Raw genomic sequence first — 16,366 nt, forward strand, 5'->3', positions numbered from 1 at the left:
GAATAATTTACTGCTGTCGAATTCTCCTTAATAAGCTACTAGTGAAGTCCTCCTGTAAGTTTTACCTCTAAGTAATTTGTTTACATAGCCGTCCGTTGTATTCTCCGTAGTCTCTTCAAGCGGCACATCTCGCAGGTGTAAACGGATTTTATCGATACGTTGACATGGCTTATAATAAAGCCTTATCTTAATTTAAAAAAATTGTTTCAGGTGAGTGAATACGAGTGAGTGTGCAACTGAGACGACCGATGGAAGATCTACCACGCTGAATAGCATGCACTATACTCAAGGTGAGAATATATAACATACTAATATTCTGTCGTGTAAACGGAGGACGCTGGTTCGATTCCAGCCTTGGACACTGAAGGCCTTGATAATTTTTTCCTTCGTATATGACATTTATTTCGGTTTGTAATTTAAATAGTAGATAGTGTCTACTTGAAATAACATAAAATTTAAATATTTTCATAGAGAGTAATTAAACTTGTTCTTAGAATACTAATATTAACAATAGGTAGGTATCAGTGGTGGCGCGTCCATAAAAGCCGATTCCCACCGGCTTGCCTACTTTTGGACGTTTGAACAGAGTTGTAAAGGAAATATGTATGTCAAATTAGCCCCGGCTTGCCTATGGATATGTTTGACGCGCCGCCACTGGTAGGTATTAACACAAATCTCCGTAAAATAGACCAAATAATATGCTAAAATAAATAAAATAAGATTTTTTTTCATTCTTTTTACAATCCATAACTTGTTAGTGGGTATCACTTAAACCAGCGGTCGGCAACCCTTTAGCAGCCAAGGGCCAAATAGTAGTTAACGGAAGTGACGCGGGCCGTACTTTGTTAATATTTATGACTTTATGAGACATTGTCGTTTGCCACTATTACATACAAAATAGCCAAGGCGGCTCTCGGGTCGCAAGTGACAGGTTCACGAGCCGCTTGCGGCCCGCGGGCCGCAGGTTGCCGACCGCTGACTTAAACATTAGTCAGAATCACTAGCTGTTCGATGTTTATAAAGACAAAAGTATTTAAAGTTTTATTTTTCGACTCTAACTATTAGTATTTTTCTTAAAGTTTGACTGACGGCAACGGCAACGAAAGACTGAACTGTAAATACGGCGCGATTCGGGAAATGATTTAGAGATTCTCTAGATATGAAATATGAAATAGTAAAGATATGTGACGTTCCACGGAAAAAGGTACCCTTGCCCCGGCTGAATATTTGAGCGGCGTTAATAATAGCGTAAACGCCAGCCGCCATAAGGTACCTTTTGCCGTGGAACGTCACATATCTTTACTATTTCATATCTAGTGAATCTCTAAATAATTTCCCGAATCGCGCCGATACTCTTTTCCGAGTAGAAACATAATAAAATTTACCAAACTAAAAAAAGTTGTGTGTAGTAGGTACTACTTTTTAAAAACTTTTCATACATATTTAATTTCAATGCAAACCGAATGGCATTGACATTGTTATCGTCTGCATATACAGTCAGCAGCAGAAGTTGCTAAGCGGGCCAGGTGTTCAAAATGATCTTGACGCGACTTTATTGTTAAGAGAATAAGAGCGTGTCAAGGTAATTTTGAACACCTCGCCCGCTTAGCAACTTCTGCTGCTGACTGTACATATAAAGCCTACGGGCCCGATTTGGATTTTGAAATAGATATATTAGATATCTTTTAGACATCACCAAGATACGAGAACGATATGTTTAAGATCTAACCTGTCAAATTTGACATTTGTGCGATTCTGGAGATACTCTTGAACGATTTCCACAGGATATGACTTAGAGATCCAATTCATATCTAATAGATATATAACTCTATCTAACGTAAAAGTGACATTGGTTGCCCGAATTGCGCTGCAAAAGAGAACTAGTTGATATCTAAACTATAACATATCTAGAATGGATCTAGTACGTGTCGTCTCTTGTGAATAATAATATCTTGAGTTCGAATACGGCAGTACAACATGTACATAATACGTGTTGTGTGTAAACGCCGAACAGCACGCCTTGCACGGCCCGGCGCGGCAGACGATTTGGTTGATTTCACCCTATCATCGGTACATTGTCACAATTAGAGGGCGATTTAAGGTCTGCTCACACTGGAGGATATGCTGACGGACTATTTATTATACAGGGTCATTTTTGGACCGTTAGCCATATTGTGCGAGGTAATTAGGTAGGTCGTACTGAACAACTTTTTCTTTGGGACCAACCACGAAATCCCAAAAAAAAAATTTGCCTTCCCATAGAAAACGTCGACATCCACTCGACCAAAATGTATGAAACAAGACTACGATGGAGAATCGAGATCATCTAATTCCTATACTCGTATTGTACTTAGGTATCTCTAAAAAAAACTCAAATCTCTACAACAGACTCGGGACTTTAACAAGTTGAAAAGAACTCGAGTTTTGACTTAATTATACGAGTCTGAAAAACCGAGTCTTAAAGCAGGGGACTCAAAAATTCGAGTCTTATCCGACACTACCTAAAGACTTCTTACGAAGACATAACATGATTTGTGACCTTCAGTCAATCTATTTACTCTGCTCAGTTATATTTCTGTGCCTCCAGTGTAAAAGGGTTAAACTCGAGTTTGTCCAAATTACAAATTTTGCCAGTACAAGGTTTATTACATGAAACTACATCTTTTGTGCTGACACCCACGGCCCTACGACTTCTAATTGCTGAGATATCGATTGTGCAAAAGGGTTTAACCCTTAAAACGTTTCTGTCACTTTTTTAGTACAGGTACTAAATGTGGCGCCAAGTTTAAACACTAAGTGCAGGCTAGAAAAGGAAGTACGTTAAAGAAAGTGCGAGAATTGTACTTTTTTTCCTAGTTTAAGAAAATGTCAGACAAAATTCGGTTTATGCGCAGGCGGCAGTTGAAATTTGAAATTCGCTGAATTTGCGACGGTGTGGGTTCCTGAGGTCATAGAATATAAAGTTAATAGCCAAATTGTTTTCTTTGTGTTGATATTATTACTAGATGAGTTAAACATTGTTATTCTATATACAGCTCATTAAATCATAGATTAATTGTAAGTCAAAAATTGCGAAATATATCTTGTCCCATTTTTGTGACATTGTCGATAGTACTGGTAACAAGGTACCATTTAGCACGCCCTAAAAAACGGACAGTGCCGACTTGTGCGGAGACAAGATTGTGACAGAAAACGGACATTGCCATACTTAGGGTATATGCTTTTATTTCATTTATCGTCATTTTATAGGCTATTGTTGCATTGGGGTTATGTTATACATAAGTATATGTATACATTTATTTATATTTTAGTTTCAGGTGGTTCCACCATCTGACTCAGAAGAGTGCGATAGCAAAAAAAACGACGATGACGAAATTTTACTAGAGACAGATTGTACATCTGCCTTGCCCCAATCTGACTCTTTTTCAGCCAGGTCACTTTCTACGAGGATGTCAAATATGATGGACAAATATATGTTCATTTACGACCACGCGTGCTTTTATTCTTATTGTCATGCTATTAAAGTTTAGTGCGCCTCATTGTGAATGGTACTATCTGTATTTAAATGTAATTTCGAAATCTAACGTAGTCATTGTGGGAAAAAAGTTGTTCATAATATTCGACCTGATGACCTAAACACGACCTGTCCTCTAGTACTCCATCCACAAAACTTAATTCCTCGCCATTAAACGCATAACTCGCTTCAGTATCCAAATTATTGGCACTTCTTGAAATGTCCTACAGTTAGAACCTATTTCAAGTCGATGATGAAGATGCTACAATTCCTGAGGCCTTTAAAATGTAATCTCTACAAATTTCAGGAGAATAATAGCTAATTTCTAAGTCTAGAATAGAATCTAGTCTTTCATATGTCGGGCAGACGAAGCAAAGCATTTCTACTCGGGTACAAGAACATATGACATAGCTGATGTCAAGCACCGCCAACTAAAGTCTGCGGTCTGGGAGCATGACATGGATAAGACTCTGGTTCTCGCCAAGGAGGAGCCATATATTCCCAGAATGTTGCCAGAGGCCATTGAGACTGAAAAATATCTAAACTTTTACAGGAACTACAGCTATTCTTTACCACCGGCTTAGGTTCCAGATACTCCGGGTAATAAGAAAACAAGCAATACATAGAACTGTGAGACCATAGTGATAAATGGTGTGGTCATTTAAGTAAAGTAATGTTACTTACAATAATTGGAATGTTTAACTATCTTTATGAGCCTATTTTGCCTCTATACGTAGCTTTATAATGTATATTTTTTGTTTATTATATCTGTACGTGGGTCGTTTTACATATAAACACTAGAAGTAAATATAGTATTATCATGTTTCTCATTACTTTTTTCTTCTTAATAATATAATTAAACATTTTTTCCAAACATTCACTAGTGTGTTATTGAAATAATTATAAATTTTCTTGCCCTGTAATTCTTTAATATTTTATATTTTGTGAAACTGTATAACGGCATTGTCCGTTTTTTAGAACCACCTTGAGAGCAATCAATCTATAAGGTTCGTGGCATTGTCCGTTTTAACGGACGTCCTGAAAACCCTACTTTCAGAATGCTTTTCATTTTTTTTTCCTAAATTTAGTACTTTTTTACTCATTACTATCCCCAAAAACATTCCATGAAATAGGTGGATACATTATTTCATGTCTTGCCATGTTAAGGGTTAAGTATGCCGAAAATCTTAACCATTATGTTCAAAACGATTTATTTTTATATAATCTCGTTTAAAAAATTGGTACTTAAGAATCGTGTTACGAACGATAGTTAAAGTAAAGTTTAATCATAATGAATAAACTACATTTCAAGAAACATTCGGTGTAAAGAAATCAAAATTCACTTAGATCTATTTCAACTACCGAGTCTAGTTCGTGAATGACGGTAAAACTTAAGTTTTTTTATTATTCACGAACATTTTTTAAGACGTCATGATGTGTAAAGGGGTATAAATAATTTACTTTGACCGTTTTTCACCATCTAGTGTCGCTAAATTGAGTTAATGATTATGGTTAATGTTCACTTAGATTCCTTTCCATATAATTTTTTTTAGTTGGTCTATGTTGTGCAAAACGGTGGAAGTCAAATATCAAAATGAAAGTCCTGTAGAAGAAAATACATTTAAAAGGCTGATTATGAAATAATTGTGCAGCAAAAAAAAAACAAAGATGGGGAAGTAAGACAAACAAGTACAACTTCCCTGTTGTCAGTACAACACTACTACAGTACAACAGTACAACATTACTCTGTTCAGTAACCATTCACAATTTCAACAGAGTAATTAAATATATTAAGTCACTCTTTAATTACATTGATATTATTCTCTTTGGTTTGTTTTTGGTACCATCAATCTAAAAAAAATTCAATATTTAGTTCCCAAAATGGTTTCTTTACACATCACAAAAGTTCAAAAAGATTTTAGCAACAGTAGAGAAAGTGCAGTTTAACCTTTTCACACATTCATTAATTTTGTGAAAAGGGATATAAGTTGTTTTTGAAAGCCAATATTTCCGTTACTTTCACATACGTCAGGTTAATTTAAATGACAAGTTATAATTCATGACTTAAACTATCTAAACTAAAAACAAAAACCAAATTTTTTTAGAAACAATGCAGAGAAAACACGGTTTGAAACGTTTTTCGGCCATACTGAAAAATTAAATTTTTTGAGTTTAACCCTTTTACACTGGAGGCACAGATTTTACAGTACACATAAACAACCTATACAAAAGGACCTTATGCGACATGGCAATCTCTACCAGTTATGACCGGATTGACCGGTACATACGGACTGCAACCCGACAGCAACTTGTATGGAACTGCACGCCGACGTTGCAGTTGGCGTGCAGTCGGCATGCAGTTCCCTTAGTCTTGGTCTAGACAGTCATAATATAGCTTCCGCTTCGCTATCTGCACGTAGCAACCCCGAACTATCAATGCGAATTGCAAACTGGATATTTAACAGGGTGGATAGGTAGGGGTGGTAATCAGACTATACCCTCCGAACGTAGAATAGATCACTTACTTGGGCATTTTTATTATACGAGTAACTTGTACTTTAAAGCGCGAGTTAAATCGTGTTTCCTGACAAAATGTATGGGATAGGCACACACGGCGCGATTCGGGAAGTGAATTAGAGATTAACTAGATACGATATAGTAAAGATATGTGACGTCCCATGGGTAAATGTACCTTATCGCGGTTGGCGCTTACGCTATTATTAACGCTGCTCCAATATTATTGCTGCGCTATGCGAGTTATGCGACATAAGCGCCAGCTGCCTTAAGGTACCTTTTTCCTTGGAACGTTACATATCTTCATTTATCATATCTAGTGAATCTCTAATTCATTTCCCGAATCGCGGCACCAGACGCCATAAGGTACCTTTTGCAGTGGAACGTCACATATCTTTACTATTTCATACCTAGTGAGCCTCTAATTCATTTCCCGAATCGGGCCGACAGTTTTGTAACGATTAGGTTCTAATCTTCTTCTTCTTTTTTCTATAGTCCGTTTTTTTTAGCATTAGAAAGAACTTCGCAGAAGTTCGCTTGTGGTTCTACATCTGGCACTTTTAGCGGTAACAATTTTAAGTAAATTATATGTATTGACCATGCTATATTAGATAATTCAATAATTATTAACAATTAACGAGCCTGATAAAAACTACACGCTTGCTTCTGCGGAGTTCTTTCTAATGCTAAAAAAAACGAACTATAGCCATTTTCAATGCTATATTTATACAGTGTGGCTACGTAAAGAACACAAAAAAATATTTGATGAAAAGTTTTGATGTGAAATCCACTTGTTTGTCTATTGGGGTTAGTCTATGCCACCAAAAGGGTAAGGGAACGGAAGCAAGGCCTTTTGTTCTTATACGTAGAGCTTGGATACCTAACTGATGGGTAATTAGTCTGAATCGAATTGGTACCTACGTGTGATTTGCCAACACCACATGCATTTGCCTTGCATTCACCTTCTTCGTTTCTTACTTTTCATGAAAAAGAACATAATAAACACTCTAAATATTGTATTGTATTTTATGTGTAGGTAGGTAAAGATTCGAGGATTTTAGGACTAAGTATGCCAGTATAAACTATAAACCCTTTGAGGACAATAAACACTAAACGTCTAATTCTCTCATCTCATCTAATGCTTTACTACTAATGTAATTGTCGCTTTAATTGAAATTTAGCCAGGGGTTTTAAAAAAAAAAAACAGTCTAAATCGGCGGTCGGCAACCTGCGGCCCGCGGGCCGCATGCAGCTCGTGAAACTGGCACTTGCGGCCTGCGAGCCTCTCTGGCTATGTAATATTGAGAAACGACAATGTCTGATAAAGTCATAAATATTAACAAAGTGCGGCCCGCGTCAACTTACTCCATCGTTAACTACGCTACTAAAAATACGCAAAAAAAGGTTGCCGGCCGCTGGTCTAAATAATCGTGTTCCATATGGTATTTATTTATAACTGTTGTAAAATACACTAATTTAATTTGACAGTTAATCTAATATCACAATCGCATAATTCATTATGTGAATACAACCTCCAGGCTAATATCACACAACGACCCCAAAATCACGTTACAAATAGGCTATTATTACCAGGTCCTGCAACACGAGTCACCCTGTATGAAAGTTTAATTTTAATCTTTGTACACCATTTTCCTAATTGCTGTACAGTTTGTCACTTCCCCCTTCCACGGCAATCAGGCTACGTTTTGCACCTAATAAATTCAATTTTCAAACCAATTTCGACTTTTAGTTGACACAATAAGGTCTTGATTTGAACGAAGATAGATTTAGAATCTGTGATACCAGTGAATTCAAAAATTTTATTGAATTAAGCGTTCTGCGTTTGGAATATGACATATATATGACAATTATTTACGAAGGTGTTAAAATTATGTTGGTACAAAAAGCGGCTAAACTATAAAGCTTGAGCAAAAACGTTACAATTTTCTTATGATTTTAAAGTATTTTTCACCACACCAACTCATAAAGGCTCTCTTTTTTTCGTCAAAACCTGATTAACCCTCGTGCCTTGTATCCTCGCAACGCTCAAGATTTCATTGTTCGAATTAAGGAAATCTCTCACCTGCCTGGGTATCAAAATTATAACGAGGTACTTATACAACAAATTGTGTCAAAATATTTTCAATAATGTTAATATCCAGAGAGAAAATGAGGACTACGTTTGTATGAAAAGGCGATTTCGCGCGGGTCCTGCACTTTCGTCTTAACCACTTATAAAGTTAACCACTTTACGAGCACCCGGGATTTGAAAACTGACGAAATTTGCGCCTGGCCCGCGGTTTATTCATAGCAAAATGAAATAAAGTAGATCTATAATAATATTATAATAATTAGTATATTATAATTCTCTTTATTTATTTTTCGTCTTCTTCTTCTACCTAGCGTTATCCCGGCCTTTGCCAGGGTCCGCTTTCCTACTTGCTTTCCTCCACTTTGCGCGATCCTGGGCATCGTCTCGTGTGAGCCCGTTCACGCTCATATCTGCTTTCACGACATCGAGCCATCGCTTTTTTGGTCTGCCGCGGGGTCGGGGGCCGTCAAGGGCTAGGTTAAGGCATATGTTTCCTACGTAGTCAGCTGGCCTGCGGCAAACGTGGCCGAACCACCGGAGGCGACATTCTTGGAGCTTCTTTTATTTATTTTTCGTCTTAAGTTAGGTTATATTATAATTATTTATTTATTCATCATTTTTTTAGGCTAGGGTTTTTATAATATGAATATAAAAGTAAAATATAAAAACACTTACAAAATAATAAAAAATACATATAAACACATTATAAAAAACCTAACCTAGGGTGCCGCCAGCAGCGGGGCAAGGCCCAAGCTACCGGTGGTCAGGGCTGCAGAGAGAGGAACCGACGTACTATCCGCGCCGTGTCCAAGATATTATAATAATTATTATATTATAATTTTATTTTATTATATTATAATTATGTCAATATATTAATAGAACAAAAGCGCAGTAAATATTGCTATACATGTAGGTATAACATTGCGTATTAGCTGCGTCAAATCCAACGTTGGTGAAAAAATCCGCAAGTAACTACCATCCGCATAGCGATGTATAGATAAGTCACGGTCTCACAGACCACTCGAGACGCGACTGAGGGCGCACCCAAACAAGCCGAGCGATTCACGAAGAGTAGCGACAGGGCTATAACCGCGAAAATCGAAGTTCGCAAATTGCGGGGATTTTTCTCTGTCACTCTAATTAGGTACGCCTTCATTGGAGTAAAAGAGAAAGGTCCCCGCAATTTGCGAATTTCAGTTTTCGCGGTAGCCGCTCAGGTTAGCCGCGGGAGCTGAGGGCCTACCGCGAACCACGTTCGACGTGGTTCGCGTTGTCTCTCTGTCGTACTTGTAAATTTCTACGAAAGTGTGACAGGGAGGCAACACGTCGAACGTGGCTTGCAGTAGGCCCTCTGAATACGCCGATTCGAGTCCGGGCTCGGCCACTGGAGGTAGTGATCCAAAAGACTCGAGCCTTTGGAGCTCTTTTTTAGGGCTCACCTCATCTCTTGACGCCTTAAAGGCTAAAAGCCTATTTAGCTCTTTAGCCCCCGTGCCTAGTTATTTTTAAGACCCTAGAATCTTGGGGCTAATAACCTTATTTATTAAGCCCCTAAAAAAAGCCTATTTAGCTCTTTAGCCCCCGACCGGCTGGCCGGGCTTGGTCACCTTTTCTTTAGTTTGAGAGGGAATGCCGCTTATCCATACAAACGTACTCCCAATTTTCCTCTCTGGATATTGACATTATGGAATATATTTTTACAAAATTTGATTTTAGCCATGCTCTTTGTAATTACATATATTTTTTTTTATTTTTTGATTAAGTATTATAAAAATCAGGCGCGAATAACAGATTTCATACCAATTTTTAAATGCTCTTATAATACCTATGTAATTAAAAAATTCGAAGAAAATCAAACGTAGGGGCATAGCTGTGGTTGATAGACAACAAATTATGTCAAAATATTTTCAATAATGGTAATATCCAAAGAGGAAAATGAGGACGACGTTTGTATGAAAACGCGATAACGCGCAGGCCCTCCACTTTCGTTTTCTCTCTCTCTCTCTCCAGTTTTACCTTGCTGCTTTCAGTAGGTAAGAAAGAGGTCACGATATACTAGTTGCGAGCGCATTTCATGAACTCGTGGTAAAATATTTGCGAATAAATATGGCAGTGCGTACGAGTACCTGCGAGAAATCACAGTCATTAGTATGGAGCAAGTGTAGTTTAAAACTAACTTAACGTTAATTATGGTGCTTACATTTGATTTACAGTCTCTTTGAGTTTAATTTGCTTAAAATTAGTGTGCATTTGTATGAGTCCTTATGTAAGGTAAGCGTACATGCTAATGCCCAATAAGATGACACCTTGCTGTCGCCTCTATTGACAATGACTTAAGTTTCAAGATGACATGTACTGGGACCGCGTCGAGCACCAGTATTACGTTTAGAGTGTTTAATTTTTACAATGTCTGAGAACAAATTATTCCTGGGCCCAGTTTTATAAAGTTACAAGTTACAAGTTTACAGGCGTTTACTGGCAACACTTGCTCCGTTTTTTACAATTTGCGTTTTATAAAAGTACTGTGTTACAATTTTACAGGTTACAGGTACAAGTGCCTGTAGCTCAACCATAGACGAAAATACGGGAGTTTTATAGTTTTAAACTCATAATCGAACAGGCGTTTTATAAAAAAATTGTAAATTACAAGTGTAGATTGGTACACTTGTAACAAAAACTTACATACGTCTTGAGTCACACATTAATTTAGTAGAGAACCGAGTATCTATGACACACGTTTTTTTTTAAATAGTGATGTCCTTCACACCTGTAGATTTCACATGTAATCGAGATTGACCGTGGTTCTTTACAACTGTAATTATTTATGTGTATTTATAAAACACCTGTAGCCGTTCACAGTGCATTACAGGTGCCTGTAGCCTGTACTCTTGTAACCTGTAACTTGTAACTTTATAAAACTGGGCCCTGGTGTTTTAAATAGCTTAGTATGTTTTTATAGCTATTTTAACAAAAATCCAAATTTTCCATCCTGGCTAATATTATGAACTTGCTGAAAAGGAAAGACGAAAAATTCTCATAACTATACTGCAGGCGTAAAATAACAGTATACGCCTCCTTTGCATTAGTGAATAAAGTGCCTTTTTATTGTTTACAGTGTATGCATACATAGGTACTTACTCAAAACATTTACAAATATTCTGTGGACTTCAAACAAAAAATCTCATTAAAGTTCTTATTGAAAACATTACTATATACCTAACGGCTCACGCCAGACCAATTCGGATGAGATAAAAGCATTGAATCCAAATCAGAAGTCGGTGCACGAGTCTTGGAAGGCCGCCAACGCCATCTCTTATCTTAAATTGAAACTTCTTGTAAAATGGGACTATTAGATATTGAAGATACGCCTACTATTGGTAGGCTGGCTGAGGTAAATATCTTGAGAGCCATTCGAATATCAGGCTTATTTTGATTTGAATAACCGGTTATGTTATGAATTAGATCTAGATGAGGGTTTTCGGAAAATAATTATGGTCAGAATTCCTTTTTTTCGAAAAATCATCAGCTTTTGGGAGTTTTGGGTTATTTAGACTCAAAATCACGAGTACTATTGAATGAGAAAAAAAATTGCGTCTCCATTTTTTCATACAAATTTTGGGTGTCAGTTATGTGACGGTCTATAAAAAACCGGGCAAGTGCGAGTCGGACTCGCGCACGAAGGGTTCCGTACCATAATGCAAAAAAAAAAACAAAAAAAAAGCAAAAAGAAAACGGTCACCCATCCAAGTACTGACCCCTCCCGACGTTGCTTAACTTTGGTCAAAAATCACGTTTGTTGTATGGGAGCCCCATTTAAATCTTTATTTTATGCTGTTTTTAGTATGTGTTGTTATAGCGGCAACAGAAATACATCATCTGTGAAAATTTCAACTGTCTAGCTATCACGGTTCGTGAGATACAGCCTGGTGACAGACGGACGGACGGACGGACGGACAGCGAAGTCTTAGTAATAGGGTCCCGTTTTACCCTTTGGGTACGGAACCCTAAAAAAGTACCGTGAAAATGCGTCACGAAACTGACATATTTAGGAACACCTTTTTTTAATCGATAGTCCTCGTGATTCTGAGTAGGTACAAATAGCCCTAACATTAATGGATTTTCGAAAAAAGTAAATGGTACACTTTTAAGTGATAATACCCAGATGACTTAATGGATCTGATCAGTCAGTGTCAAAAGTGACGTTTCTGGTAGAAGAAATGTCACTAAGTAGGTGCATTTCACAGCTATACGAGTATATATAATAATTATTTCAATTTACTAAAAAAATGTGTGAATTATTAAAAATTTACCTATAAACAATCTTTGCATTAAGCACTAGTTTGTCCTGGAAATGAATGCTCTCAGATTTACAGAAAACTGCCTGCTTTCAATACAGGTACCCGTCTGGCGCTGAGTAACACAGGCTGTGGAGCGTTTAGACCACTCGCTTGATCGACAAGTTATACAAACTGCAGTATGTATTAATGAGCGTTTTTTTATTTTTTGCCACTTTTGTGTTATTTCTATAGTCCGTTTTTTTTTACCATTAGAAAGAACTTCGCAGAAGTTCGCTTGTGGTTCTAAATCTGGCACTTTTAGCGGTAACAATTTGAAGAAAATTATATGTATTGATTGACCATGCTACATTAGATAATTCGATAATTATTAACAATTAACGAGCCTGATAAAAACTGCACGCTTGCTTCTGCGGAGTTATTTCTAATGCTAAAAAAAACGAACTATAGTCAGGATCGCGAGCCCTTTTCATCCTAATGGGAGAAAAAAGTGTTCTAAAATTTCCACACATTTTTCAAACTTTCCGTTACCGCCATACAAAGTGTATGGGGAAATGGTAACACAATAGGAAAAAAAACTCTGGGACATTTTTTATCCCATTATGATCGAAAGAGCTCGTGACTCTGACTAGAATTAACATAAAAGTGGCAAAAAAGATCATAATAAATAAAAATAGCAAAAAATAAAAGAAACGCTCTCATAAATATGTACAAATAAATAAATATTGGGAACAATCATGCACATATCAACCTAGCCCCGAACGAAGCAAAACTTGTAGGTACATACTTATATAGATAAATACAAACTATGTATAGATAACATCCATAAGTCAGAAACAAATATTCGTGATAAACACACAAATCAATGCAGGCAGGGTCACTACCGACAGTACCTACCGACTAACTACTTACATATTTAGGAGGCCGTTGAGGCGTAGCAGGTCGGTGGGGCGGGGAAGTTTAGTAGTATTTGTAATTATTTAGACGTGCGACTTTCAGTACAAGGGTCATAATTTGGATCCACAAATGTCCGATCCGATGGTTCTAGTCAGTCGATTATTTATCTCCATTATTATTTAACTCTGGACAATTTTTTATTTGTAAGTAGGTACCTCGTGATTGTCATGTTCGATCCGTCCGTGGCTGCAGTTTTGCGATATTGTATGTTCAGGTACCACGGTATTTCTGTTACTAACGTTGTTTAGTTAAAAGCGGTCATGGGTCGGCTATAGCTAGGTTAGTTGGTTAGTTATTTTAATCTTCAGACATTAAAACTTGCCAAGACGAATGCAATTTTGATTTTAGTCACAACAAAGATTCAAATTAGAATTGGATTGGAAGAAGTTTCATACATTTCTGGGTGGCTGCAGGTTAAATCCCATTTATTACAACCTTGATACACTTTAACCTACTATGCGCCTAACCTATATTCCCACAAAATATAGTCGTTTACAAATATGGTTGGCTAAAAGAATTCAGGACCATATTTTCAAACTGCGTGAAGACTTGCTTTCACTAGCAATTAATTTAGTACGAGTAACTCGCTTCCAGTAAGCTTGCCTGGCTCAACGAGCCTTCTTGCGCGTCTCGTCACTCAGTGGCACTCAATAATGCATGCGCACACCACAGTCCCCGATCTGCTTTCACGAAAAAATGCAACGTACACTAGCTCGTGTGAATACGCTTTATGCGGTTTGAGTACAGGGTTTGGTGTATGTATTTAGCCTTTATATTTTGAGGTTTGGTGAAAAATGCGAAAGATGGCGTTATAGGTACTTTACCTAACCTATGCGTTTTTTTTTAATCTCGCTTTTGTAGTTTAGTTATTTAAAGGTCCCGTTCGTATTCAGACTGCACCAGATTACATTATTGAGGCTCGACATTACTGCCAACTACATTGCTGTCGCTTATGTTAAAAGTTCGGGCAGCAACATCAATTTTCAATTCATATCTGTAACGAAAATATATCGATGATTTTTTTATTTTTTCGTTTAGTTAAAAAAATGTAATATCGCTAGCAGACGTCTCTGCTTAGTACCTACTTTTTTTACTAGTTAGTTTAATATCGTCGTCGTCCTATAGCCTTAACCTTAGTAGTATTATTCCCCTTGATAAGGTCAAATTCGCAATCGCTTTCGTAAAAACCATTATTTTTTCCAAACGGAACTCTAGCTTAAACTGCAACAAGGAAGACGATGGGCAGAGATTAAGCAAAAACCGTATGCAAAAGTGAACAATATTTCACAGCTAAGAATGCCTGTATACGTGCTCAGTGCTCACATAAGCTGAGAAGCGTCTATTGTCATTGAGACAATGGAGGCGTTATTTATGGCCCCTCTGCTTCATTACCGCGATAATCTTTGACACGAGCTGCCATTGTTGGTGTCTGCTTATTAGGTGTTTTACTTCCTGGTCACATGTAGCACACCCACTGCATGGAAAGTGCATAAAGGTCTGTTAAATGTGGTGTCTAGTTTTAAAGTTCCCCAATTTCACAGTAGATGTCGCCGTTCTATCGTGCTATTATTTTTTTTCTTGTCCCTAAATTTGGTGTCCTAATAAATGGGTAGGTAATTAGGTACCTCGTTGTCCTCGTTCGTAGCGATGAGAGAAACATACTCTCCAATTGTGATTTGCCATTACAGTTCATAGGACATACGAACGAGTCCGCATAGACTGACGAACGGACAGGAAGAAGGCCCCCTGATATCCTTCAAGTACGGAAAAAAATACGTTTCAGTAGCCGATTTTTGAATTTCGAGTGCTTGATTTCGTGTGGTTACCTTCAATACTATCTTCACTAGGTACTAGGTATTATAATTCTACTAATAACATTGAAAACGAGTGGTCCTTACCTCTAGATTTCCAATGTCTATCACTCGTATTTCAGTGATTACCATTTCGCTGTTTTCCACAGATTGTCGACTGACGAAAATGAGCGTTCGAAATTCAAAAATCGCCTTCAGACCGCATACAATCTATAAAGCGATATCCAAACGCATTAAAAACCACGCCGCGCAATAAAAATGAAACGTTACTGCCAAATCGCAGTAAGATTAAAACCGCCTTCTATGATCCAATTTGGCAACTCGTCTTACATCGTTTAATAGTAAAGTGTAAAAACCGGGCAAGTGCGAGTCGGACTCGCGCACGAAGGGTTCCGTACCATAATGCAAAAAAAAAAAACAAAAAAAGCAAAAAAAAAGCGGTCACCCATCCAAGTACTGACCACTCCCGACGTTGCTTAACTTTGGTCAAAAATCACGTTTGTTGTATGGGAGCCCCATTTAAATCTTTATTTTATTCTGTTTTTAGTATTTGTTGTTATAGCGGCAACAGAAATACATCATCTGTGAAAATTTCAACTGTGTAGCTATCACGGTTTGTGAGATACAGCCTGGTGACAGACAGACGGACGGACGGACGGACGGACGGACGGACAGCGAAGTCTTAGTAATAGGGTCCCGTTTTACCCTTTGGGTACGGAACCCTAAAAACTGCAACATTAAAAGAGTGCTACTGCGTAGAGTGACCATGATTTGGTGGCAATGGTAAAGGACTTTCGGCGCGATTCGGGAAATGAATTAGAGATGCACTAGATAAGAAATAGTAAAGATATGTGACGTTCCACGGCAAAAGGTACCATTGCCCCGACTGAATATTGGAGCGGCGTTAATAATACGCGTAAGCGCCAGCAGCCATAAGGTACCTTTTGCCGTGGAACGTCACATATCTTTACTATTTCATATCTATTATCTAGTGAATGTCTAACGGCGCTATCTTAAAGTTCGAATCGCGCCGTTTGCGTCAAAATGAACCAAAAACCAACAGAGTTGAGAATTAGGTCATTAGGTATTCCTGTGACCTTCATTTCGTTCTATGGACACCAAGACTCTCTCTCATTTCTGCTGGTTTTTGAACCAGACTCTATACAAAGTTGCCCAAAATGTA

General features: G+C 37.6%; 1 protein-coding gene across 1 annotated transcript in view; it reads left to right on the forward strand.

The window, feature by feature from the left end:
* Positions 1-214: 214 nt before the first annotated feature.
* Positions 215-16,366, forward strand: part of LOC134666737 (teneurin-m) — a 668,228-nt gene continuing 652,076 nt past the window's right edge. Inside the window, exon 1 of the mRNA XM_063523982.1 lies at positions 215-290. Coding sequence (XP_063380052.1) covers positions 275-290 — 16 coding nt within the window. The 5' untranslated portion in view covers positions 215-274. The remainder of the gene's footprint in view (positions 291-16,366) is intronic.

Source organism: Cydia fagiglandana, chromosome 8, assembly GCF_963556715.1.
Source record: "Cydia fagiglandana chromosome 8, ilCydFagi1.1, whole genome shotgun sequence".
NCBI lineage: Eukaryota > Metazoa > Arthropoda > Insecta > Lepidoptera > Tortricidae > Cydia > Cydia fagiglandana.